Source organism: Odontomachus brunneus, unplaced genomic scaffold (genome assembly GCF_010583005.1).
Source record: "Odontomachus brunneus isolate Ranch 3 - 2012 unplaced genomic scaffold, Obru_v1 Obru_scaffold_044, whole genome shotgun sequence".
NCBI lineage: Eukaryota > Metazoa > Arthropoda > Insecta > Hymenoptera > Formicidae > Odontomachus > Odontomachus brunneus.
Window position 1 is genome coordinate 1,419,842 of NW_022639494.1, and position 25,682 is coordinate 1,445,523.

General features: G+C 47.5%; 1 protein-coding gene across 7 annotated transcripts in view; it reads left to right on the forward strand.

Moving 5' to 3' along the window:
• The window catches only part of LOC116844664 (nucleolysin TIAR), a 475,685-nt gene that overhangs the window by 346,582 nt on the left and 103,421 nt on the right, over nt 1-25,682 (forward strand). For all 7 annotated transcript variants that reach the window (XM_032816518.1, XM_032816513.1, XM_032816511.1 and 4 more), the window contains one exon: nt 14,224-14,311. In XM_032816518.1, the coding sequence (XP_032672409.1) occupies nt 14,224-14,311 (88 nt within the window). The remainder of the gene's footprint in view (nt 1-14,223; nt 14,312-25,682) is intronic.

Here is a 25,682-nt window from a genome sequence, read left to right on the forward strand (position 1 = left end):
TTCGATTACATAAACGCTTCCTGCTTTCAAAGTATAACGCAAACATTCGGTTTAACCCGGCTTGCGAAAATCGCGCACACCCGATAGTAACTTGAATTAAAAAACTCCCGAGTTCGTATGTTTGATTGGGAATTTCATCGCCCCGATGCAATCCGAAGATGACGTCCGAATTGACACGTGTATTTGCATCGGCTTTTGACACGAATCGTTTCAGCGTAACAAACATTTTTCCGATCCTTTCGGAGGATTCTGTAATTTCCAATATTTTGCAGGCGCTGGCTGAGAAAGAAAATGGCGCGTTCTCCACGCGAAAAATATCCTACCCTCGCTCGGCTCATTCAGGAAACGGCCGCGCATCGTCGATTTCGTCGCGCGTAGCCACACGGCGCGGCGTTATATTTCTTCATTTCGCCCAAGAGTGTTAATTGCAGAAAATGCCGCGGTAAACATCAGAATAGTCATTAACGCCGGCGCGGCTCCTAGTAATTATAATGCTCACAGTCCGCATTCAACGCGAGTAACGTCGGCCGCATCAATCTTCTTGGAAAACAATCAGTTCGCAATTAGTCCTTCTGAAATGCTGCCATATTGCATCTAGGTACAGCCATACCTATTTTGCCTACTTCTACTACGTATCCGCCAGGGTTACATCGCTTTCCGTAGACAGTAAATGGCGCATTTACACGAGTCATTTATCACGTGATATTTAGCTTGGCAGCGTTTCAGTTAACTTCGAAATTTAAGTCCATACTCCGGAATATTATTAACGGTTTAGCAACGTGTCATTTATCAAATCACGTAATGGTAAGTATTAATCTTCCCACTCCGCTCCCTCCCTCTCTCTCTCTCTCTCTCTCTCTCTCTCTCTCTCTCTCTCTCTAGCGGTTAATAACACGAAAATGTTGTTGCTCCCCAGTAGTTGAATTGTTGTTATTTGTTACACCGAGACACGCTCCCGCGGCGGTGAGCGTTTGAGAATTCAGCGACCCGAAACCCGTCAGCTGCTTCACGCCGATTGTATGTAGTTAACCGTTTAAACTGGCTTACCCCGTTATGGAAAGCGCGTTACGCACATTTTCTCATAGAACGAGCGACGATGACGACACTTAACGTTTCGAGAATGCTTAAACGCACTTGCGATTCATATCGTAAATACGTTCGAGATAGACGGCGGCAGTTGGACAATTTTCTCAAGCCAATATATTTTATTTCCTACTTCCACACATCTCTTCCCCCCCCCTCTCTCTCTCTCTCTCTCTCTCTCTCTATCTATCTATCTCGTAAAAAGGGAAAATATACGACGCACAGATTTCATAACGGATCCATCTGAATCGTTATTTTCTTCTTTTTTTATGCTTTGATCTATGCTTCGATTTGCGTCGGCTTGCTTCAAGCGCTTCATGTGTTATCGTTTACAACTCAATATATCGGCGAATCCAGTAATGCCTCGGTAGTTCCCGCGGATATTCTAATTATATACACTCGTCATGCACTTGCACGCACGTCGCGCTCAAACGCGACACCACTCGACAATTCGCTCGCAAAACCGACGGTGATGATTAGTCTTATGAATAATAAAGTGCGTGTAAACGCGTTATGCCAACGCAGAGTTGTGTGAGGCGGCCGGCGCGCAGATCGACCTCGGCCTAATTAAATGTTAATTGAATTAAACATTATTCCAGTGTGACTGCCGCCGCGCCAGCAGTTCGAACATTTTCACGACGGTGCTTCTTTTCGCAACGTTGGATTCTCCAATGAATAAGAGGAAGACTATGTGACACAGATACAAGCCGAAATGTGAAAAGAGACATCGTGGAAACACAATTTGGCGAAGAATTTTATTTACACCATTGGCGAACCGCATCGACTCGACAAACCGATTCGTTCATTGCGCGCGGTCGTCGTCGACGTCGTCGTCGTCGTCGTCGCAACCGCCGCCGCGTCTTTCTTTCCGATCTACTTTTAGTAATTGAACACTGCTTAAGGCATCCTCTGACATCCGAGCGACAAAAAGACTCTCTTGCCAATATCTCACCGACGCCGATGCGTCCGCACGACATCCCGCTAAGCGGCGTCCGCAAAAGCTGCCGTCGGTGGTTTCTACGAGTTTTTAGCCTGTCTAGATCGATAGGAACGCCCGAACCAGTGTCGAAGGGGCTGTCGGGAGGACGGTATGAGATGGGCGTGGGGCGGTGGGACGGGGGCAGATGAGAGGGCGGATGGGTGGGCTTGCGGGCGGGAGGTAGGGGGTGCGAGGGGGTGCGAATGGGTTGAGAAGCGGTGGACGCCACTTTGTGCTGCATCGACATGAATTTGTATCCCTCCGGAGCTGCCGGCCACCATTCTCACTTCTCTTTCTCTCACTGGCGGTGTTCTCATCGGGCGCGCAACCCGGGTCTCTTTTTCTCGCGCTCCCGGTCCTCCGCTCTCTCGTCGCCGAGCGTCCCCTCGCGCGCCATCCCGCCCCTGTCCCCGAAAAGCTCCCCAGCATAGCCCGCGGAACCCGGCCATCAAGTAAAAATACATCACGTTCGGCCGATCCCAAGAGCGAGTCGACACCCCGAATATCAAGAGCGATCCTTTCAGATCAACGTGCCATCGGTTTAACGATTTTCCTTTTTGTCGCTTTAGCTGCGCAGGTGATTTTTAAAGCGACCTTCGGGAACGGTGACAGTAACATGCTCGAGCTTTTTTCACGTGTCACGTATTTGCTCGCGTACCGTTGGCCGCAGGCGTGCCTGGACCATCAAACGATAAACGCGCGGCCGGCGATAAAGTGCCGCGCTAATGTATTTTAACATATTCACTCGCGATTAATACGCGAGACGGACGTGCCGTTATTTGCGAGCGTTAGTCGCAGAGTATCTTTTTTTTCTTCCGTCAATCTTTCACGGGTCACGTTTAAACAAGTGAAGGGCGATGGCAGGTCGTGTGGCGTGTCGAAGGAGCAGCGTCTCGAAATCGTGCATTACAAACAACCTCGCGATTTCTGACGTATTATTTCAGAGGAACAGGAGCCTTCCTGTCCGAACTACAAGTCTGAAGACGTATCGAACCATGTCTCTCAGGAAACTACATATTTTTGCAGCGCGGGGCAAATAATCGGCTGCATAACAAACGCGTTATCTGCATCCGAATGCAACGTTATTACGTCTGCGTGCACACGCGAGTCATGCACACAATTGCAGAATTCATATTATTAACCAATTATTTCTAAGCGTTATGCCGCGGCGCGATGTAGCGTTCGCGTGCGTAACGCGAACACGCGGGGTGCGTGTCACGCGCTTTATTATTATAATAATATAATGCAACACGCGCGCGCGCGCGCGTCCAAACCATCGTTTTCGCGATCTCGCTGCCGCGAGAAGCTGTTTCGCGACGGCGAAAGGTGCACGAGGACACGGACAAATAAGCAGGAATCGTGGAATCACGGCCGCGCGTTGCGCATAATCAGTGGATGTACCGCCGACAAGCCAAGCTCGTCCATTCACCCCTCCCGTACCTCGACTTACCCTCTCCGTTACGCGGCGTTGTTAATATGCAACGGCGCTTAATCACGTTTCACGAAAGTTCTGCTCATAGCGTCGAAGCATCCTATCGGTTTGTCACCCGAGAACGATGCCATTGTGTAACAATACTTCGCCGGTAACCCACCGCCACCCTACTTGCCAACCGCCTCTCATCCCCCGTCTCTCTCTCTCTCTCTCTCTCTCTCTCTCTCTCTCTCTCTCTCTCTCTCTCTCGCTCGCTCTCTCGAACTCTCCCTCGGAAACCAAGCTTGTCTCTTCCCCTTGCGAGTACCGCGTTCCCGGTACTCACAGGCTGAATACGCTGGCGGATAGAACGTATCCATAATGCGACGAGCTTAGCGCGCGCGTGTTAGGATCGTCCCGGTACAACCGGGCAGATTGAGGCTTAGAGCAACGGCAAACAGCATCAATTTGGCATCGCGCCACCACGCACGCTGATGGATACACGATAGGAATGTGTATGTGTGCGTGCGCGCGCGAGCGCTGTGTGAGTACACGTGCTGTGTGTGTGTGTGTGTGTGTGTGTGTGTGTGTGTGTGTGACGTAACACTTATATACGCGGGAATCCTTACGCACACGCACTTTAGACGTCGGACCATTTAATTAAGCCGATTCGATGTTAACGAGAGTGGGCCGTGGTATCATTCGCGCGGCTATCGCACGACGCTCATTAATGCCACACATTTCGGCTGATTTTCTACCTCGCCGCAACGATGATTCCATAAAGGCCGTGGGTGAAACGCTTCCGGAATTAGGGAGGCTCACGACCGGTCGCGTATTGGCTTCGCGATTGTTGACAGGTAAACTTCCATCCGCTGAGCGCGAGTTGCACGATGAATAAAACATGCGGCAGCACGCGGTTTACGTTTGACTGTGGAACTAATCTTGACGCGATAGGCCGACAAGCTAATCATTTATAGGGTTTAGGCGAACCGAACTTACTCGACGTTAGCCTCCCTCCCTCCCTCGCTCCTCTCTGTGTCGCTATCGTGCTATCAATGATGTGTGTATTTACACGACCCGGGTCTGTATTCGCGACCTTTCAGCATCCCTTATCGGAGCCAGGAAGAATTCGCGGCCGACAAACCGAGCTTATAACGTGTGACTATAAGATAAAAGCACCAATACTTGGACACGTGCCTGGACATTCTTATTATTTTAGGTTGCATTCCAACACGTCCTTTTTGACAAAAATTTTGTTAAGAATCTATAGTTCACGTTATCATGGATTTTCAATGAAATTCTCCTCAAAAAGAACGTTTTGGAATACAACCTCAGTCTTCAAATTCGAATAATGAAACTTTTAGCATGAAATGTATATACATATATTGAATATGTATATTCTATGTTTTGAAAATTTAAATACTCATATTTAAATATCAAAATAATAAGTGCAGGATTAAATATGTGTCCAGGCCATCGATACTTATTTTCCTCTAAAAAAACATCAACATTATTAGACGCGAAAGAAAAAAAAATACTTGCAAGATTCGCACTAGATTCCGGAGATATTAAGAGGGGCCGATATACCTACACGGGCCATAATATCACCTTCTGTTTTAGTATTTGTAAAAAGCAGAATCATATAGAAGAATGTCCAGGATTACGCGTCCAGGCGTTGGTATTTTCACCTCGACACGAAATCGCCCGGCGATTTCACACACCTTCCGCCGACGAAAGATTTACGCGCCCAGCGCCGCTCGTATACGCGATATACACGCGTGCGACACGGGGTTCGATTCCCGGTTGGCCGACATGAGCCGCCACTTCGCCTAACCGCTGCCCTAGTGGCCCCCTTGAACTATTTAATTAAGCTGATACCGCGCGCAGGCGAGAATCAGCAGGAACACACGTTCGCGCGGGGCGACTCGCGAATTTCATTAATGCGAGACGATTTCGCGCTATTGTTTCGTCAATACTCATCATCATGATTGCACGGGGGATGGACAGGCAACGGTGGCAATGAAAATGATCGGTGAAGGTCTGCTTGGGGAATATCGACGGGCAAAATCCGACGTGCAACGTAGCAACGGCAATTCGGGCGCTATCTACGCTCGTCTAGGGACAATGCATCATGCATCCCCGTTGCTGCAGGTACGCCGGTGAACCTTGCACAGCCAGTACACACCGGCTGCAGCGCAGTTTGAGCTATGCATTGGCCAATATGTCGTTCATCCCCTAAATCACGACGATTTACAGTTGAGCCTGGACGCGCTATCGATGCCGGCTCGTGTATACGTAATCTACGCTCTTTCGCCTGTCACGGGACTGACGAAATAAAAACTGTCGGGAAAAATTCGTCGAGCGTAACGATTCTAGTCTTCCCTTTGCTGTGACACGTTGCACGCCACCGAACAAATTGCTCATACTTTTTGCCCACCTCGATCACGCATCAGAAACGGCCCAGCGGGCTCGGCAGGACGCCTGGCTCTTATCCTTTACGTAGTTAGGAGGAAGGAAGAGCGTCGCGAGGCTGAGACGGAATAAATGAATAATCGTTAACGAAGGTGTGTCTTTTGCGGGTTAAATTGCTCGCAATATAATGTATAAATTGTTAAATAATAAAAAGGATACGCACAGGAGAGGCATTATTTTTGCTTCCGTTGCCACTTGAAAAAGTATTTTTCAGCCGTTCAATTGGAATGACCGAGCTTAATGGCGATCCGCAAAAACGTTTCTCGGGAAAATCGATATACCAGCGAGTAGTGCAATCAGTCACAATGTGCCGTTATTGTGCATTTAACAATGCACTTTCAATTTCGTGATACGGTTATGAGTGCATTGAAACGGCGCCGGTGTCTCTCTCGGTTAATACATTTTGTGCGACTGCCAAAGGTGACTAGCGTGATGATAATTAACCCGACATACCGTGCCGCGTTCCATTATTTTACTCAGCTTGAATTTGACACACATACGTTTCCCGGCGGAACGCAATAAAACCGGCACGCTTCCTCGGACCTTTTATATCGGATTGTTGCGACACGAATGGAGAATTGAAGAATGAGCAGCACAAAAGTGGAAAAACTCGTAGCTAAAAGCTGCCACGATAATTAACCGGTTCCTACCTGTGACTGAGACTGTCAGAGCCGACCTGCGTATAGGCTGCGTAGTCGCGCGCAAGTTTTAATTTCTAATTAAAAATTCTGTTTATACCTTTCAATCCCGTGCGCGCGACCGACGCGAATATGTATTGAGGCACTCGTTTCATCCCGTTCCATCGGTATTAAACACGACTCAAATATTCATCGCGGCGTATATTTTACAAATACCTACTTTGCACATTCCATAGATCGTGCGTTCGCACGGAAAAATCCTTGTACCAGAAACAACGGACCTAAAGTACCTCCGGGAGTCAACCCGGTTAAAAATCCCCAATGGAGGGCGCGGCAACAGTGGCGGCGGAACGGCTGGTTATTACCGACCGCGCGAGAAACAAAAGAACGAGCCGCGCTAGTACAGGCTTACGGAAAGAGGGATTTAATCGGTGATGAACGCAAATGTACGAATTATGATGCGGTTCGCTTGCGCGCGCGGCCCGCGCTTCGCAGTGTTCCGCAGCATGCGCAACGTCATTAATGCGGCGTGTCATTAATACAAAAGTGGACCGCACTCTAAGCGCCTCGTAGAGATTGTACTCGGGTAGACAGGTATACGTAAATTTGGCAGCAACTTTGCCAGACGATTCGCAAAGTTTCAGTCCCTCGTGAGCGGCTCGTGTGATCCTTGTATTTTTATCACACAGAATTATGAAAGAGGAAGTACGACAAGTAATACGACAAAAATATTGGACAATTTAAAAGAATATTTAATAAATCCGTGACCGCCATTGAGAGACATAACAAAAAATTCTCATTATTTTATAATGTAAATTTTTTTATTAATCCAATACTATTTGCTTCATGAATGTAACTAAAAGAAAGCAGTGTTTCCATCAATGATTGTCTCATGTCATAATTATGGTAAAAGTCCCCAAGTAGAAGAAGCAACTTTCTAACTAGCAACGAATTTTGGTTACTGGCTAGTTTTTGGTCAATTTAAGCTTGCTTCGTCAGTAACAGTAAAACTGATCTACTTTTAACAGATTTCTAACGAAACACTTTTCTGCACAAAACTCTGTCGAATAATTCTCATCGTTCGATTCTACACCTTATTGTTTTATTACTAATCATTTGTTATTGTCTTGTTTTCTGGCCAGTATTTTTCTGTTCAGTTTCTGAGTAGTTACTGTCTAATAAATCCCAGCTAGTAAAAAGCTGGTCAGTTTCTGGCTAGTGACCAGTTTCTCCTGGAGATTTTTCTATTTGGGTCTATCTAGGCTTTTGCTCTAAAGCCAAAACTGTAAGGTAATTTCTGGCAAAAGGCGTTCTCCCGTACTACCAGACGTCGCGCAACCCCTAACTTTAAGCGTCATTACGACTTCTGGCAATGCGGGAAACGCCTTTCGCTAGAAAATTACTCAAAAAGTATTTCATATTTTGTTGGCGGAGAGATAGAGCTAGTGCAATTTGCCATAGATGTCGCGATATATGTATATTAACGCGAGCGCAATGATAAAACGTACATCTCTCAATTCGATTAAAACGTGTCTCGGAGAGATCTAATTGGAAAATTATGCGTGTCGTAAAACAGCTCAGATGGGGAATTGGCTCCGGTGACCTATATCTCGTATCGCGAAACGTAAGACACCGCTGCGGCTTAATGGGCGTCACAAACGCGCTTCCACCAGCGCAAAACCATGAAACGGCTAACTAACCGGGAAAATATGCAAAGAAATGAGGCGTCGCTCTAAATCTAGGCGCTGTGCGCGTCGTAGAATTTAATACCGCGCACGGTATTGTAGATATCTCCCGGTAACTACGGCGTCTACCGAACCGCGAATGCGACCGAACTTTCTCCATCATGCGACTTCGATATGCGCTCTGTTTAAACGTGCTTCGCGCGCGCGCGGATATTCACGTATATCGTACACGCCTTATGTTACTTTCCTGTTTTATCGCGTCATCCGTCCGATAATTCCGCACTTTTGTCATCGGGAAGGCCGCAAATTCCACGGCGAGCTGCATCAGCAACGCAATACGGTAGCTTTGAAATCGAAAGTCTTGAACGTTTCTGTGGGTATGAGTGTGTACATATTACTTGCTGGATAACTGTGTATGGCGGCATGCGACTCGTAAATAGCCTAGTAAAGATACACCGTCGATACTATCTCGCCGAGCCGGCCTAAAATGTTATTAAACGGCATTACACCGTCTAGTATTGCCCGGCTATTATTCCGTCCGACAACGTTATTCGGCACGGCTCGAGCGCGAGTCTACTCGAATTTCGGCATGCATCACTAAGCCTCGATGATGTAATTCGAAAACGGCGCGCGTCAGAGGGATCACAGGACATCGAGCCGAGTTCGCGTCAGCTGACCGACTCCGGTGACTCATATTTTTCCGGCGTTAAAGCTGGAAGAGCCGAGTTGAGAGTCTTACGGGGCACAGTACGTGTGCGCGAGTGTACCAGCAGTTCTGGGAGCGACCATCCAAACCGAGATTCGATTGTGTTCAGCCCGCTAGGTTTTCGCCGCTCGGAGAATTAATAGAGGTCTCCATTGGCGGCGGTGACGCCAGCCCCGGCCGCAGGGCATATTTTCTCTCTTGCACGGGGACGTGGGGGGAGGGGGTGCGTGCAAGCCGCACCGGCCCGTTTCGAGGGACGGTAAATCAACATTTCACCGTTGTCCCGCGAAATTAAGGAAACCCTTGATCTACGGGCCATCCACGCTCGATTCTTGATCTACGGCGTGGCCCGGACTTTTCTATGTCCACCCCCGCATTGTCCCGCTTGAATGGATCTCGCTGCCGTGCCCCCGGCCCCACGCCCGTATTCGTTTCTTTCCTATTTTCTCTCCATCTTTTACCTTCGAAACTGTCGAGGGGATCCATTCACGTCCCCCAACTCTCGCGTGACCTCGCGCGAAATCGTCACGCGAGAAACGTGACGCGATACACAACTTGCGCGGATATATTCAAATCGGCTATCGCACGCGCGAGAGAGAAAGAGAGAGTGAGAGAGAGAGAGAGAGAAAGAGTTATAAATTGCGCGTTTTATAAGAAATAATTATTTCCCTTTCGCCTCATAAACGGCGCGTTTCTAACGCGTTGTGAATTTATGATTGTACCTCTTTGGTTGAATTTTTCATATTACTTCGAACCAAAGTACTACGCTCTCTCTCTCTCTCTCTCTCTCTCTCTCTCTCTCTCTCTCTCTCTCTCTCTCTATTGCTCTCTCTTTTGCTTTTCCGTGCAATCAAGCCTTGTACAGCCGGTATTGTAAAAGGTACGAGCGGGATTGTGTTCTAAATTCGAAGGAGAAGTTGTATGTATAGCGTGCGAACGGGCTTGACCGTGTAACACAGCGGAATAATTCAAACTCGCTAGCTGCTTGATTCAATAATAACTTGATTTAAGATTCACCTGGATTTCCCGATTAAAATCAATCGAATAAATTTCATTTATTAATTGAAAATTACAATTCATTTTATCAATGAGTTTCCAATATCGAGTTATCTGTAATTTCAGCAGAGATTCGCGAGATAACGTAGATTGTATCATTCGCACAGCACACATATATATCTCTTTCTAACACAGAACACTCGAAATTATACGATACAAACACGTCTCGCGCATAATACGTTGCTGAAAATCGTCTATTCCGGAATGTTGAACGGCTGATTCACGAAGAGACGGTCTTGTGCGCCCATTCGCGGTACACAAAAGATCCCGGGCTGAGTACGCGTGTACGCGCGCGCGTATTAAACAAAGAATTTACTTTGCAAGGAGAATCGAGCGACACACGCTACATATATAAAATTGAACGACCTTTCTTTATTATTAGCTCGTATTTTCTAACATATTTTCACGCTAACGTGTCCTCCCACGTACGATTCGTACGATACACACATCGTAAACATGCAACGTGAATATGCGAACGTACAGCAGCACACGTGGTGGATCGCTGGTCACATCGTTGTTTTAGTAGCCTTATTTCATAACACATCAGCATTTCGATGTGGCAATATGCCACGATCATGACGATGACGATAGTAATAATAATGTTTATGTCCGACTGTCGCGCGACTATTGTGCCGCTAGCCGTTGACGATGACGAAAATAATGCTCGATTTTGTACGCAAATGGAACCGCCGTTGCTGTCAGCGGGATCGGCCTGCGGAAGTGAAAATGTGAGAAACAGAGGGTAGGCTCGTGAGAGGGACAGAGAGAGAGAGAGAGAGAGAGAGAGGGAGAGAGATGCAATAATAAATGGCGCTCCATTAGTCCCACTTTATTGAAAACCGTGAGCTACGTTTTAACCACCAGACGGTGGGCGAGCGGTGACGCGTGACGTCATCATCCGAGATCCTTTAATGCCGACATCTTTTTCATACTACGCCCTTTCCGCATTCACTCTGGCCATATTTTAACAAACCTTACCGCTCTACGAAATCAAATTCAGCAACTATTTACTGTCGAGCAATGATATCGAGTTCGATGGATTTCGTAAAAATTCGCTAAAAGCAAACCGCTCCTCCAAGACCACTCGCGTGACGCAAGGATGCTCTCCCGCGAAATTATGAATATTTGGACTTTCCTGATTCACGGAGGAGGTTCGCGCTTCCTTTTGCTGCCTCCGTGTGGTATGAATGCGCGACGCTCGCTGAGATATTCAAGCAGACAAGAAGAATGCACGGATAATTTAATCTACCAAGAAATGCGAGCGAATGAAAAGAATCGTGTCAAGTGCAGGGTATTTTATGGTAGAGTCCTTTTCAACAATATTTGCTTAATGAAAACATCCCCTTCCCTTGCGACCGTTATCATTAGTGAGCGAGGTTACAAAGTGACCGGTTTATGAATATTTTATTACTCGAATCTCATACAAGAGTACTTCGAATGCGCGTCAGCCGCATTGTCTTCGAACGATAAAGAGCGGCTGTGTTTTCCCACGTGTGTGTCAATTTAGGGACAAGCACCGCCGATCTCATCTAAATAATCGATCTTGAATTGAGAGCATCGCTTTGGGGGTCCTTGCCAAGACGCCAAGTTGGTATATATGGGACAATCGCAATCGCGCGCACGCGAATCCCGGGACGAGTCCGCGGGCGAGATAAACTCCTGTCAATTTCCTGTTGATATCGTAACAGCGCCAAGATCCCGTTGCGACGCGATGCGCCGACCGCGCCGGCGGATCGATCGAAGGGGGAAGAAGATGATGAGGATCGGACTAATTCACGAGAATGGACCGCCGTGTGTGCTCACCGGAACCTCCGACGGCCGAGGATAGGCCATTGGAGCGATTGTAATCAGACCACCCTCCGTTTTCGACACGTCCCGCGCGCACCTCTATTTCACCGTTCTATACTTTCCGACTGTGGCATACTCCATTCGGAGTAACTGGTGCCCCAGCCAGAGACCTTCCGGCGGTAACTCGATTTTCGACTACTCGTCTTGATCTATTCCTACGAATCAGCGTGGAAGAAACCGTATCGGGTCGGGTGGAGAATGTGAGTAGGTAGGTAGGTAGGTAGGTAGATAGGTTGGCTGGCTGGTAGGAAAGGTGAAACGAGAGAGAGCAGAGAAAAGGAGCATATTTTATCGAGCCGATGCGAGCGAGGCTGTACCGCAACGCGCCGCGACTCGCACTCGACTGCACGGCCGTGTGCGAATCGATAATTTATCCCCCCGAAAGCTTACTTCGCACACCGTTTCACCACCGCACTCATCCGACCGGCTCTATCTGATCGTGGGATCGCGCGATGAGCGACGACGAGCTTTTCGCGCGCTCCCCGAGTTGGGAGGAGAGACCGGGAAAAAAGAAACACGAAACGGCGCGTGTAATTAACGGGATTGAGAGTGTGGGAAGGGTGGCACTCGATGCGCTAGAGTAATCGACAAATTAGCGCGTCGACGGAGTAATAAATAAAGAATGGAGCGCGCATCTTAAAACGCGGCGCGGCCGAGTGTTGCAATTAGAGATGAGGCAAACGAACCAGATCTCGGTAGGAATGCGATGCATATTCAGCGAACGTGGAACGCACGCGCGGCGAATAGCCATTGTAGTAAATCGGCGATTTTACCCCGCGCCTTCCCCATTAGGAAGCGCAAATATCGTGCACCGTCTCTCGAGAATAGCGTAACTTCATATTAAAGATGTTCATAACTCCCATAGCAGTCGCGTTTTCAATTCGCGTCTGGGTCAGCGGAGGAATGCAAGCAGCGCGTTGTTCAGCACAAACGCATCCCTCGTATTATATGGCGTTTATAATTCAATCTCAACGGAGTAACACTGGCGCGCATCCCCGTGTCGCGGGACGCGCCTAGAAAAATTTGCAGCGACATTTTTGGAACGATAAACGCGTGTTTTCGCGACACTTACTTGAAGAGATGTTTCAGCTTACATTAGTGGAGAAATAGCAGATCTGTGGAAATTTTTCTAAGGTTTTAAGTTCATTCAGCAAATTTAATACAGTCTTTAAATTTTCTTGTTCCATTTATTTCACAATTACATAAATTAGAATCACCACCAATTAGAGGCGTCTGCCGACATCATGCTCAGCGCCAAAAGATCTGAACGGAATTTAAATATTTTTAATAATTTTTTGCGCTTAAAATAATGATAAATAATTAGTCAAAATCTTATATCGATATCTTTATTCGTTTTTTTTTTAAAGAAACTCGTAAAACCTCTTGTTTTTCGACTGCAAAACTTCCCTTTAACGCAACGTTATCCAGAAATTCAGAGCCGTTGCGATTTCTCAGCGATTACCCGCTCTGAAGTAATTAATTAATCACATTGTGTCGCTAATTATCGGGTACTTTTATCGGCGAAAAGTCTCGCGTTCGTTTAGTATTTGTCGTTATTTCCAGGAATGCGTATGTACCAGAATCACATACCGCGACGGATCGCACAAAATGGCTGTGATTAATAATTAATCGTTAATAATTATCCCTCGTTTCACATATTCCACGGTCTGCGGCGGCTTGTCCAAAAATAGCTGCGATTAATAATTATTTATCGCCGCTAAGCGGCATCGATGTGTGTATGTGTATATGTGTTCATGTTGGAAATAATTCGATTACAACCGCGCAACCATCAGCGGCCCCCTATTCTCCGTCGAGTTATTTTGAAGTGTCTAACTTAGAGGTCGCGTATCTTGTGTATTATGAAAGAGCTTCGATTACCCAAGTAGCGCTCCCGCGCTAAGAGTAATTTTCCAGGGAAGTTTCGTTTCCTTTGTATTATTCCAGATATTTCAGACCGAAACGTGACGTTACTAACGAAAGAATATATCCATTAACAATTTAATGAAGGAATATTCTCCGGGCGCGACTGGATGTTGTTTGTTCATACCACGAATACGTCGCGACTACAAATATCGATTCCTTGCGCAGTGATATTGTATAAAACCGGTTTTCCATTAAAACCGACCTGCAATCTCAGTCTTACTTATTACGCGAAAATAAATACGATCACTTTTAAGCGCGAGAGCATCGCACGGAAAGAGAGAAGTGCGAAGTTATTGTGTGAATTAATATCTAGATATTTTTATTAAATTCCTGACGACAATACTTTTGATGGTACAAATTCGTAATCGTATTCTTCTTTCTCGTAAAATGCGTCTGATCGTCTCTTGACATTTCTGTTTCAGAACACTATCACATATTCGTTGGGGACCTGAGTCCGGAGATCGAGACACAAACCTTGAGGGAAGCGTTCTCAGTCTTCGGGGAGATCTCGTAAGTCCTCTTAATCTTGCTCATTAAAGACGACTTACCGTTCTGCTAGTGTTATGCGAACGATAATATAATGACGTAATGTTACTAACAATCCTCCGCGAGAGTGAAGTAATCTGATCTTTGATTCATGAAGATTTTTAACGCATTCCATTCCTCTCTTCTACGCTTGAGCTTAACTAAAAGAGCCCAGCCAATTACGGCCTTAAATATCGCCTTAATTTCATCACGCGCACACATACACACACACACACATACGTGTCACTGGTTCGCTTTCATAAAGAAGAAAATATTGAACGCAAAGTTAAGGGTATCTTCCACACAAGATATTTAATACACCTTATCTTTCATAGCCGTGACAATATTGAGCAATCTTTTATGCCACGCAAAATATTTAAACGTGTCTCGCACGTTTGAACATATAAAAAAACGGTCTTACATATTTATGCAAAACCACGTATTGTTTCGACGTCACGCGCGTGTTGTCCGCAATCACAGTGGCATGTCAGAAATGCAATTGATAAAAACCGTGTATTATTAAGCCGCGACGAAAGCCACCGGAAACGTCAGTGGTGACCGTAAATAGACATAATCAAATCCCTAGAAGTTGCAATAGAAGGAAATCCGGAATATTTCGTTTTATCAAGCGGTTTCGCAAGTTTATTACACTTTTAACGACCTCACCCTCTCGTCCTAACTGAGCTGTTTTACGAGTTTCCATCATCGTCCGACGTTTCACGATGCACCGACGCGAACAATAATAACGCATATCTCTGCGATCGCGCGCGCGGCAGCTACCACGAGTCCTGCGACCTTGCGCTCCGTTAAACTCGCCGGTCGATAGATGCATGACGATAATATCGCAAGCACCGATACCCTTCGAAGTCGGGCGTCGCTGCGAGCTAGAGGTGAAGTCGCGTCAATCTCCGCAGTCTTGATCGATTGTATCGGTGAGCCGGTAACATTAAGCCACGCGCACTTATGCGGCGGCAGCCGGCTGTCGAGGCCTGATTTTACGCATCTCTGCAGACACTATTTAGGGAACGTAATCAATCCTCTGTAAGTTCAGTGCCATTGATTGATAGCGGATGGCACAGTCGGCTTTCTTTCTCTTTCCGCCCGTTTTCCCTTTTTCTTATAAAAATATTACATCTCATGATAATGTAATAAAATGCTAAAAGATTCTGAGATGTCATAATTATAACCAAAATTCATCTAAAAATAAAAGACATTGCAAAATTCGCAATGCTTACGTCTACACAGTGAGAAAAATATTTAAAAAATAAAAAATATTTATTCGGTGGATGTATTAGTAACATATTAATAACATATTAACTTAAATCTGAATTCTTTCATTTAAATAGAATAAAAAATTGCTTTCATGAAAAATTAAGAAAATATATACTTTCTTCTATGAAATATTTGATATTAATACAAGTAAAAATATATTATTATATATATTTATTACTCAAAATAAATACTTTTCATTTCCTAAATATTTGTTTCTTCAATATAATTAAAGTTGTCACAAATATACGAAAACAATGCATATATTTTGCTTGAAAAAGAAAATTAAGATAATCTAATTTGTAGGAAAAAAGCCACGTGTAAAAAATCATGCCGGGGAATGTTAACACGACTATGCTCGCGAATTATCGAATGATGAGAATTATCCTTACTGCCAAAAGCAAATTACCGTGTACACATGCCAAGGATTCGTGGTAGTCTAAGAATAGGTATAATCAGTGGCAGAACTTCGATTTTGCGAGGAAATTACGGGAGCAAAACAAAAGGAACGTATTGAGCTTACATTTTGCGAGCATGCGAAGTGTCAGTAAGCCCGCGCTCTACATCGATTGTATCTGCAAGCCAGTACGCTACGCCCTGTGATTTTACGTGACGAAAGTCAGGGACAGTATCGCGATTTCGCTGCGCGATAGACTACGAAAGAAAATGGACGAAATAAATGCAGCCGCGAGACGTAGGGGCGGCGTATAGGTACTACTACTACTACTACCCCTTTCAGCCTCGTCGATGAACGCCAACGTTTATTTCTTCGTTTTAATATTCTTTCGGACGGATGTATTTACGTTAACAACGATTCATCGAGGCGCGCTTTATCATCTGTCTCTCCCTCCCCCCCTTTCTCTGTTTCTTTCTCCCCTCTCTCTCTCTCTCTTTCTCTCTCATACACACAAACACACATCTTCTCTTACTCTCTATATCTCGCGCGGATTAAGAATCTCGATCCGTAAAAATCGTAGGTAGAACCGCTTCTACCGAAGCATAGATCTTCGTATTCGTTTCTCTCGCGGCAAGAAATCTCCATTCGGATTTCGCATCCTGATTTATTCTTGGCTCATGCAGATGCATGCACCTCTGTTCGCCCGCGAAACTTCACGAGCGTTTGCTCGACGTGGCGGCGGCGGCGGTGAAGGGTGGAGAGGAGGGGGAGGAGAAAAAAGGGGGAATCGCCGTGTGCGAGGGGGTATCGAAATTTCAGATTCCAATCTAAACTCGGCCTTCGAGCGACAACCGTGCTCGACGGCGAAACAGCTGGAGGTAGGTACAGTTTGCGCCGCTTGGCACAAGAAGACGGCAGAAAAATGGGCCCCTGCCCCCCTCCTCCTCTTCCTCCACCACCTCCTCCTTCTCTTCCTCCTCCTCTACTACCACTACCCCCCCTTCCATTCCTGCCTGTGCCCCCCTTTGGAAAAATCGATTCAAACTCGCTCCACGAGTACCTAAGCCGCGCTTTAAAAAGCTAGTGAAAAATTGCCAGCGGTTTTCCTCTTTTATTTTGTTTTCTCCCCCTCCCCCGGCCTCCATCTCCTTTCTCTCCTCTACCACCAATGCTCCTCACGCCTCTCCTCTGTGCTCCGTCCAATGCTCCTTTTCCCTCGATCCCAGGTATACGGTCTTCCCTGCCTCAGCTGGTTTATCCCGGAAAGGCCTTCCATGCCTCGTACTTGGCGCGCGATAAACATTCGTGATTAATTATATCCTCTCCGGTGAGATCCTCCGGTTCGATCGAGTATACGGTATTACGCCACGACGATGAGGATTGTATTACTGGGTCAAACATATCATGGATAACCGTTAAGCGAATCTGTCCAAGTAGCTCGCCCGCAATAACCAACTCGCGGAGGCTTAGGAGGAGAGCGAGTTATCGCAAATTTATATTGATATCCATCACGCTGTGAGCAATTTCGCGATTCTTATACGTGCCGGTCAGCGCATTTCCCTCAAATATGAATAACACCATGTCGGCGAATATCGCTCGCCAAGCGTGAAACGTGGTTTAGCGCTTCTGCTTTTCGGGCAAGCCTTTATGAATATTGCACCATAAATTTTAGTTTTATGTCGCACATACACACATACACACACACACACACGTACACACGCGACGTATGTGTGTTTTATATATAAATATATACGTATGACCTACCGTCACGAAATGTCATCACGAGATACGATGGCTTCCTTCGCGTTTTTGCGCAAACCGTCAAGCTGAGAAGATCGGTTATTTTTCGCCGAAAAGACTGTATCTATCTCGCGACAGTACGGAGCAGCTTTCCATGAAAGAATAATAAAAGTGGCTCCGCCACTCTCAAAAAATATAACGTCTAGTGTAGGTTGTGTTTTATAGAACGCACGTCACATTTAATCGCACATCGCATCAAATTACGTTAATTGGCGCAAACTTCCAGAATAAAAATACCGTCTCATCGAACCGTTTCCGCGGAGATACGATCCGTGAGAAAGCAACTTGGCGACTGCGCGAGCCAGGATATAATTTTCTGAAAACGCGAAAATATATATCTACAAGTGAAGTATGCTCTTTCGCATTAAATGCAAGGCATAATTATATTTATCGGAAGAATTTAATTGCAAATTGCTGATTCGCCGGGTACTAACTAGAAATTTTAACGATGCAACTTGAAATTTTAGCCGCGCGAATTAATTATTGGCCGTAATTTGCAAACGATGCAATATTGAAACATAAATCGAGGCTCTAATCGATGTCACAATTATCGACGATGTAGTGTGAGGCGAATATATTTTTGGAGGAAGAAAAAAACATTTGGAATATTTTTAATGACGACGGGGAGCCCAGTCGCTGTATTTATTCGGTCGACGTTCCCGTTACATTATTTCTGTATCGAACGGCGTTATTAAATACGACAGAAACGCGTTAAAGCGTCAACGAGTAATAGTCGTACCCTCTCTGCGAGGGAGCCAGGAGTATCTTTCAAAACTTGAGGGCAGCTTCACGAACAATGACTACAATGGGGTAGGGATTTCTAGAATGGTCCATTCACATGAGTGCGACAACTTGCTTCAGCCTATGTCCACATTTGCATACGAGCACATTGCAGTTACACCTTGATTACTCTTGGAGATTCAAAGTAGCCACCCGGATCAGAGACAAAGTAGTTTCCAGGGGCGATACGAGATAACTCTGTGACGATTTGTATACCGCGTATACAAACCGCGGCACGATCAATTATTATCGTTTCTATTCGAGTCTACGTATTACATGGAACAAAAAGACACGAGCAAAAATGGAGTGGAACGAGAGAAATTTTCCGTCCAGCAAAATTGCACGTAAAACAGAGCAGACGTGATATGTTGACGTTTGGTTTTTACAAGGAAGAATGTCTTCTTTTGACAAACGACGCGGAGGAGGAAATCGCGCGCGCGACACGATAATGACGATTAAATTTCTTCCTGACCGGATCAATTACGCTGTAAAGGCAGAGAGAGAGAGAGAGAGAAAGAGAGAGAAAACACCGTAGATATATAATCCAGTAACACGTGAGTTGTATTCCAGAAGAGCGATTCGTACGCGCCACCCTGAGGAGCGCCGCTTACGGCCACGTGTTTTGGGTATTTCGGTACAGCGTTAGGCCGTTAGTGTCACAGCTTGATCTCGGTGGAGAACCAAAGCTCGCTTTCAGGTTTAAATGGTGGTTAAGTAAGCTGCACGGTCGCCTCGCTCTTCTCAGTTGCCCTTCACCCATACACGCGCGATCTAACACATATATACACACGCCTACCTCGCCACATAGGGACACACCGCCGTTAAACGTATGCGCACACCCGCGCATGCAGACGCGACTACCAGAGCCGGCGCGCATAGCCTAACTTATGATACACGAAGGCGTCGTTATAACCGGACTCCCTTACGCTTTCGCACCACTTCGTCGACCACCGCCTCCTCCGTCCTGCCATTTCGCACGTCCACCACCGCCACCGCCGCCACCACCGTCACCACCATCCAGTTTTAATCCATGGATCTAGGACTGGAGAGTAACGGAAGGAACCGGCGACGTCGACGGAGTCTGCTCGGCAAGAGTATAACGAGTAGTACCCGGCGTGTCCCCGAGCAGCGCCGCGCACATTGCCGTATCCGAGATTTCGTTATTAATATTTAACTACGGCGGAAAGATTAAAAAGTTTCAGGAATTTTAATATAGCCATCCCCCAGGGAGTCGTTTCTATGCTGAAACCTGCGCCAGGCGTTCACACGGACGCGACACGTCGCCCACGTGTGCGTAGGAGCGCGCACAAATGTGTAATACGCGCGGTCTCTCGCCCACATGTAGGGGTGCGCACACCTATGTGTGTGTGTGTGCGTGTGCGTGCATATACGCACGTATGTGTATATGTGTACTGTTCATGTGTGACACACACGAGGGCGGCGCACGTACACGCGAACACATTGAAATTCGGCCGCGCCGTTTCTCACGGCGCGACGAACAGAATTTTAACGACCCTCGTTATCAATCTCGCGACGAGCGAATCTCGACTGACCGACCGCCCGTGCGATCGACCGATCAGCTTCGCGGTATACCTTCGCTCGATGTTCGTTAACGCTCCATGAAGCTGGAGCCCGTTATAGCGCCAAGGATATCACGGGGCGAAATCACCGATTTGATTGCGGCGACGGCCGTGCCCCGGCCCGAACGTTATCGGTCTTTTTCCACTCAAGACGTATCTCGCTCTTCGCGCCGCTATCGCGCCGCTCTCGCCAGTCCCAACCCCCCGAGAGACGGGGATGCAAATCGCGCGTCGAATGTTTTTTTTCCTCTCTTTTTTTTGTCACGAATTACATCAACCGCGCCAGTTTCTATCGATCCCCCGCGTTTACTGTTTCGGCGGGGCATGCGTTTAGCGCTTATCGCACCCTTCACGCGTGATCTGCCACGTATACGTCCGAATTAATATTTCGCCGGGCGAGGCTCGCAACACGCATGACCAGAGTCTAAATGTCGGGAGTTCACAAGCGGCCCTTTGTTGCGCCGGGCTTCCTGGGCGATTGGTTAAAATCCGGCTGCATGCCAGTCGGATCCCGCGAAAATGTGTTGTAACACGATAGACTTAGCCGCGACGGTCGAGGAGAACATTGTTCCATGCGTGCATCGGTTATGCTCCTCGATCTGGAATTTCTCGGGTTTACGACGAAATAGTCCTCCGCGAGATCAATCAACTTCCCTTCCTTCCTCCCTAGCAGAAAATTCTGCAAACATATCAAGAGAAATGCGCATAGAGGGCGCTTACGCTTCGACCAGCGCAGTTGTACGTCGTCGAAAGTAACGTGACGTCTGGCAAAGACAAATAGCTGCATAAGACATATGAATGCCCGCAGCTTCCGTTATTGCACGTAAGTGTAACACCTCCAGCCGTAATATGCGAGCTAATAAAAGCGCGACTGACGGCCTGTTACGTTACCTTTGCGGAGGTAAGTGATATCGATTACTCTACACACGCGCGCGATTACGCCTGTTTTTCACTTTCTGCAACGAATAAAGTGTGACGTAACTTGGCTCCTTTCTCGCGAAGAAAAAAAGAAAGATAGTCTAAATGATGAAAAGAAATGTTTCATCGCGACAGAGAGAGAGAGAGAGAGAGAGAGAGAGAGAAAGAGAGAGGAAGGGAGAGAGAGCTAAAGCGTACGCGTACATGTATGTTGTGTGTGAGCATTATTTATTCGCAACGGTAACTTCGCCAATAAATCACAATGAAAGTTTCACACATAAACGTTAACACGTCGATAATGATCGAGATATTTCGCGACAGCCACCTCCCCGGGAAAATTCGTCGGCACTATTTATTTCCCCGAGCCGGCTATAAAGAGAAACGTGTGAGATAGCGTCGAAAGGATAAAAAGGCGTGATTGCTTTACTTTGCAGATCGTCGCCGTCCGTCGGTGGAAGGTAAGCGTAAAAAGAAGTGTCGGGGGCACGACGGGGCGGGCGGGCGGAATGGGAAGGCGCGGTGGCAAGGGCGGTTGGAAAAGTTGACAGCCTCCGAAAGTTTCGACACCCTGTAGGGAAAGCGACGGCTCGATTAGTTTGCAAACGACCGTAACTTTTGCTCGAGATCTTTATCCGTAAAAGTACAGACAACTTTCTCGTGCCGGCGAGGCGGCGTCGGGGGTAAGTAAGGGATACGACCGGTTCAATTGTAATGTCGGGACATAATAATTCAGCTTTCACTGTCCGTCTGATGTTATTTTTTTCTCCTTCGAGCGCTTTCTCATTTGCGCGTATTCCTGCTGCTCACTCTCTCTCGACGCGGCGGTGGTGGCGGCGTTGACGGCGGCGGCGGCGGCGATGGCGGCGCGGTGGTTGGACTTCCTTGCACATTACCGCAAAGTAACTTCTAACTCTACCGTAATTTTTTCAGGATTATCAACGTGCACGTGGTCGACATTCGTGCTTGTCAGCCGAAAGCTTTCTGAAACTTCGCGGGAGTAGTGCAAAAGCACGTCTCGCCGGGAGACGTGCAAATTTTATACGACAAAAATAATAGAAAAGAAAAAGAAAGCTCGTTTTCTCTCTCTCTTTCTCTTTTTCTGTATTCAAGACGGTATATAAAATCGTTTTTAATTTGTCCGCGAGTGAAACATCGTTAACGCGATTAATACGCGAATTATTTTTCGCGCGCCGAGACCCTCTGTTTAATATCTGCTACCAGATGCTCCAATCCATTTCATTTTCCAATGCACATGCCGGCTCTCTCTCTTTCTCTCTCTCCCTCTCTGTCTCTCTCGCGCGCGCGCCGTATCCGTAAGTCCGTAAGAAAGACGAAGGATCAAAGCAACGACCCAACGAAATAGCTTACCCCGCCGGATATCGAATTTCGAGGGTGGAAGAGAATTATTACTTACGAACCTCTCGCTGGCTGCGTACTTACTTACCCTCTTATTGGCTATCTGAAGGCAGCCGAACATTTCTCATACCGGGTAAACTCCTATTTACTCGTCGATACATTTTATTCAATCCTAAAAATAGCACGCGGCCCCGACATAAGCGAATGCCAGGAATTACGGCGAGTAGGTATGTCAGAGGAATTCCGAAGCCGCGCATAGCGCTTACGCTTCAGCGGAAATTCCGGAAAATGTTACGATCTTCAAAAATCTTTTCCGCTGCCTGGCGACACCGCCGCCACCGCCGTCACTGCGTCGACGACAATATAACCGTTTCGTGATAGCCCGTCGCTGTTATGAGCCCCCAGCCCTGGTGCTAATGACACCAGCAGCGCGATTCGCCGCGTACACTCACCAACCGACACAAAAGGTAGTCGACACGTTTCGCACGTTTCTGCCGTCGTTCACGAAGAACCGGTTCGATTTCGGCCCACGCAAATCCGCGCAGATCCACATACTCACGGGTGTTGCGAATGTGCGGTCACTTGATTTATTACCCCTCAAGATTATCACTCCCTTCCTGGAGTCGAGAAACCCGCCTCTTCTCCGACCTCTCCCGGTCTTTCCTCTTGGAACCGCCGTTACTCCTCTGAGTGGTTTGTGACTTCCTGCTACGGTTCGCAGGAGGCGAGTCTACGGCTCAGAATTCTGCCCGAAGACCGTGATGTATAGATCAAGGCCGTTTTAATTCATTGATCATCGATAATCCGCCGGGACGACAGCGTGCGGAACTCGCCGGATGCGAGTGAATTTAATACGTATCGCTGTGAGCCGTAACTGACTTTTAATGACACTGCGACGTATCGACCGGCGCATTATTACACGTTGACACGCGTACCTTCAAACCGCGGACTCGTCCGACATGAATCGTTCGCACATCTCGTGCATGTGTGTATCCACACGTCGCCCACGCACACACATGGAGCTTATTTCCGTAACGTAGAAATTCAATTGCAAACAAACAACAGCAAGTAAGATAATATTATTGCCATCCGATCCGTCTCTTCGTCTTTGCGCGCGCCCGCAACGCGAAAAACTGCCACGTCAATTTCGTTTTATCCGCGGTAAATCCGGCGTGTATATTTCGTGCTCTAACAAGTACATATGCTCGTTTCTCCCTCGTGTACTACGGCTTGCCCTTCCGACGCGCGGGCGGATCGTACGAGCAGCAACGGGCTGCGCCCTGTGGAGAAAGGGTCGTCGCGCGGAGAGCGATATCCCGTGAAATGATTCAGGGAAGTCGCCGAATAATGCGCCTCGCTGGTTCGGCGGTAGGCACTTAAAATCCGGAGACTGGAGTCCTCCGCCTCGGGCTCTCTCCGACGTCCGGGGATTCCATTCCCGGATCCCGCTCTGGTCGGGGTTATAGTAGTAATAGTAGCCGGTCGCTAGCGACCGAATCCACTGAACGAGCGGTGCGCACTCGGACTTGAGACGTTGTCAGAGTTTAAATCTTACCTCCTCTCGCCGCCCCCGCCGGGGCTGCAGCGGCGTGCGGACGCCCCGTTCCTCTTTATTCCCTAACTCCCTCGCTCTAGGAACGACCACGCTACGGTGCTCTCTGCCTCTACCCCCTATGGCCGCCTCTCGACAAACTGACCCCGTAAACTTAGCCTCGCCCCAGCCATCTTCCCCTACCTCCTCCTCCTCTTCCTTCTCTTCCGCCAACTCCTCCGCCACCTCCACCTACGTCTCAACCGACGCTTCACCCCCTCGGCAAATAGTCAAAGAGAATTCGGTCCAACGAAGCTGTGACATAGTTATGACCGCCTTTAACGTACCTACGTGCCGTGGCATTCGAAATTGTCTCGCCTTCCGTGCACGGCTTCGGAAGTCTAGTTCTGGACGCCTTTGGGCGATCATCCTTTTACTTACTGTCGGAGCAAGTGTCAATTGCACGCTGACTCGTGTAACGCGTCGAAGGGCCGTTCGATTCAGCGCGTATTCTGGCACGTACGCTTTATCGCCGCATACGCGAAAGAGTAGAGCAGAAAGAAAGAGAGAAAGAGCTTTTTCGCGCAGACTATCTCGGAGTACCCCGGAGTGAGGAATTCAGTAAATATATAATCAATTTCCCCGCGTTCCGCCTGATGAATTTAAAACACCATCGCGATCTTTAATGTCTTTAACGTTCCGCGGACGGCGGAGGGGCGAGTGGAGGCACAGCACCCCCGCTGTACTTGGCGAACTTCTTTCCGTACGGTGAACTTGCCCTCACTTTCCCGACTTCGCTCACAACTTCCCGAGATACTTCGCCGCTTCGTCTTCTTCGCGTGGGGCACGACTACGGACTGCGCGCGTGCGGTATCCTCGAGTGAACGTCGGCGCGGATCATTCTTTTCGCGAGTAGTTTCCGTCGAGCAGCTCGACAGGAACGTCGTAACTGGAAGAGGGATGATGCCGGAGACGTGTAATGGCTGACTCCTGCAATAGAAAGTATTCGGGATGTCGGACGTTCGAGTGAACTAGCCGGGCATATCCGAGGTGGGGTTTGGCGGATAGGTAGGTCAACGGATATGAAATTTCAATGAGGCTGCTACTCTGCGTCGCCACGGAAGAATTCCCCCAGCGCGCGTATAGTCCACCAGGGTTAGAATTATGCTTAGAGTCTGAAATATCGAGCGACGGAAGAAGGGCGTGGAGGGCGGCGCGAGAAGGAGCAAAACGACGGCGGGTGGGAAAGGGGGCCAACGACAGGGGGTGAAGAAGAGAGAAGGTGGGCAAAAGAGAAAGACAGAGTGAGAGTGAGGTGGGGGGGGGAGGTGGCGAGGGAAGAGAGTAGGAAGAGTAGAGACAGAGATCTGGTAAGAGGTTGCATCGCGCATTCTCTTTGTAAACCCTGCTAAGGATCTCCTGCCATACCCTCGCCAAGCCCTCGCAAGATAGAGAGAAGATAGAGCCGAGGTACATCCAAAATACAGCCCACGTACGAGTCTCGCTTTGAAGCTCGATATCTCGTTTGCCAGGAATCGAACCTGCCGAAATCAATGTCACGCGCAAGTCTTGTCCCGAAGCTCTAGATTTCATTACTTTCAGCCTACGAGCCTCACTTGCCGCTTGACTCACGTGACGCTTGAGATCGGACACTACGGGGGATGATATATATATATATATATATATATATATATATATATATATATATATATATATATATATATA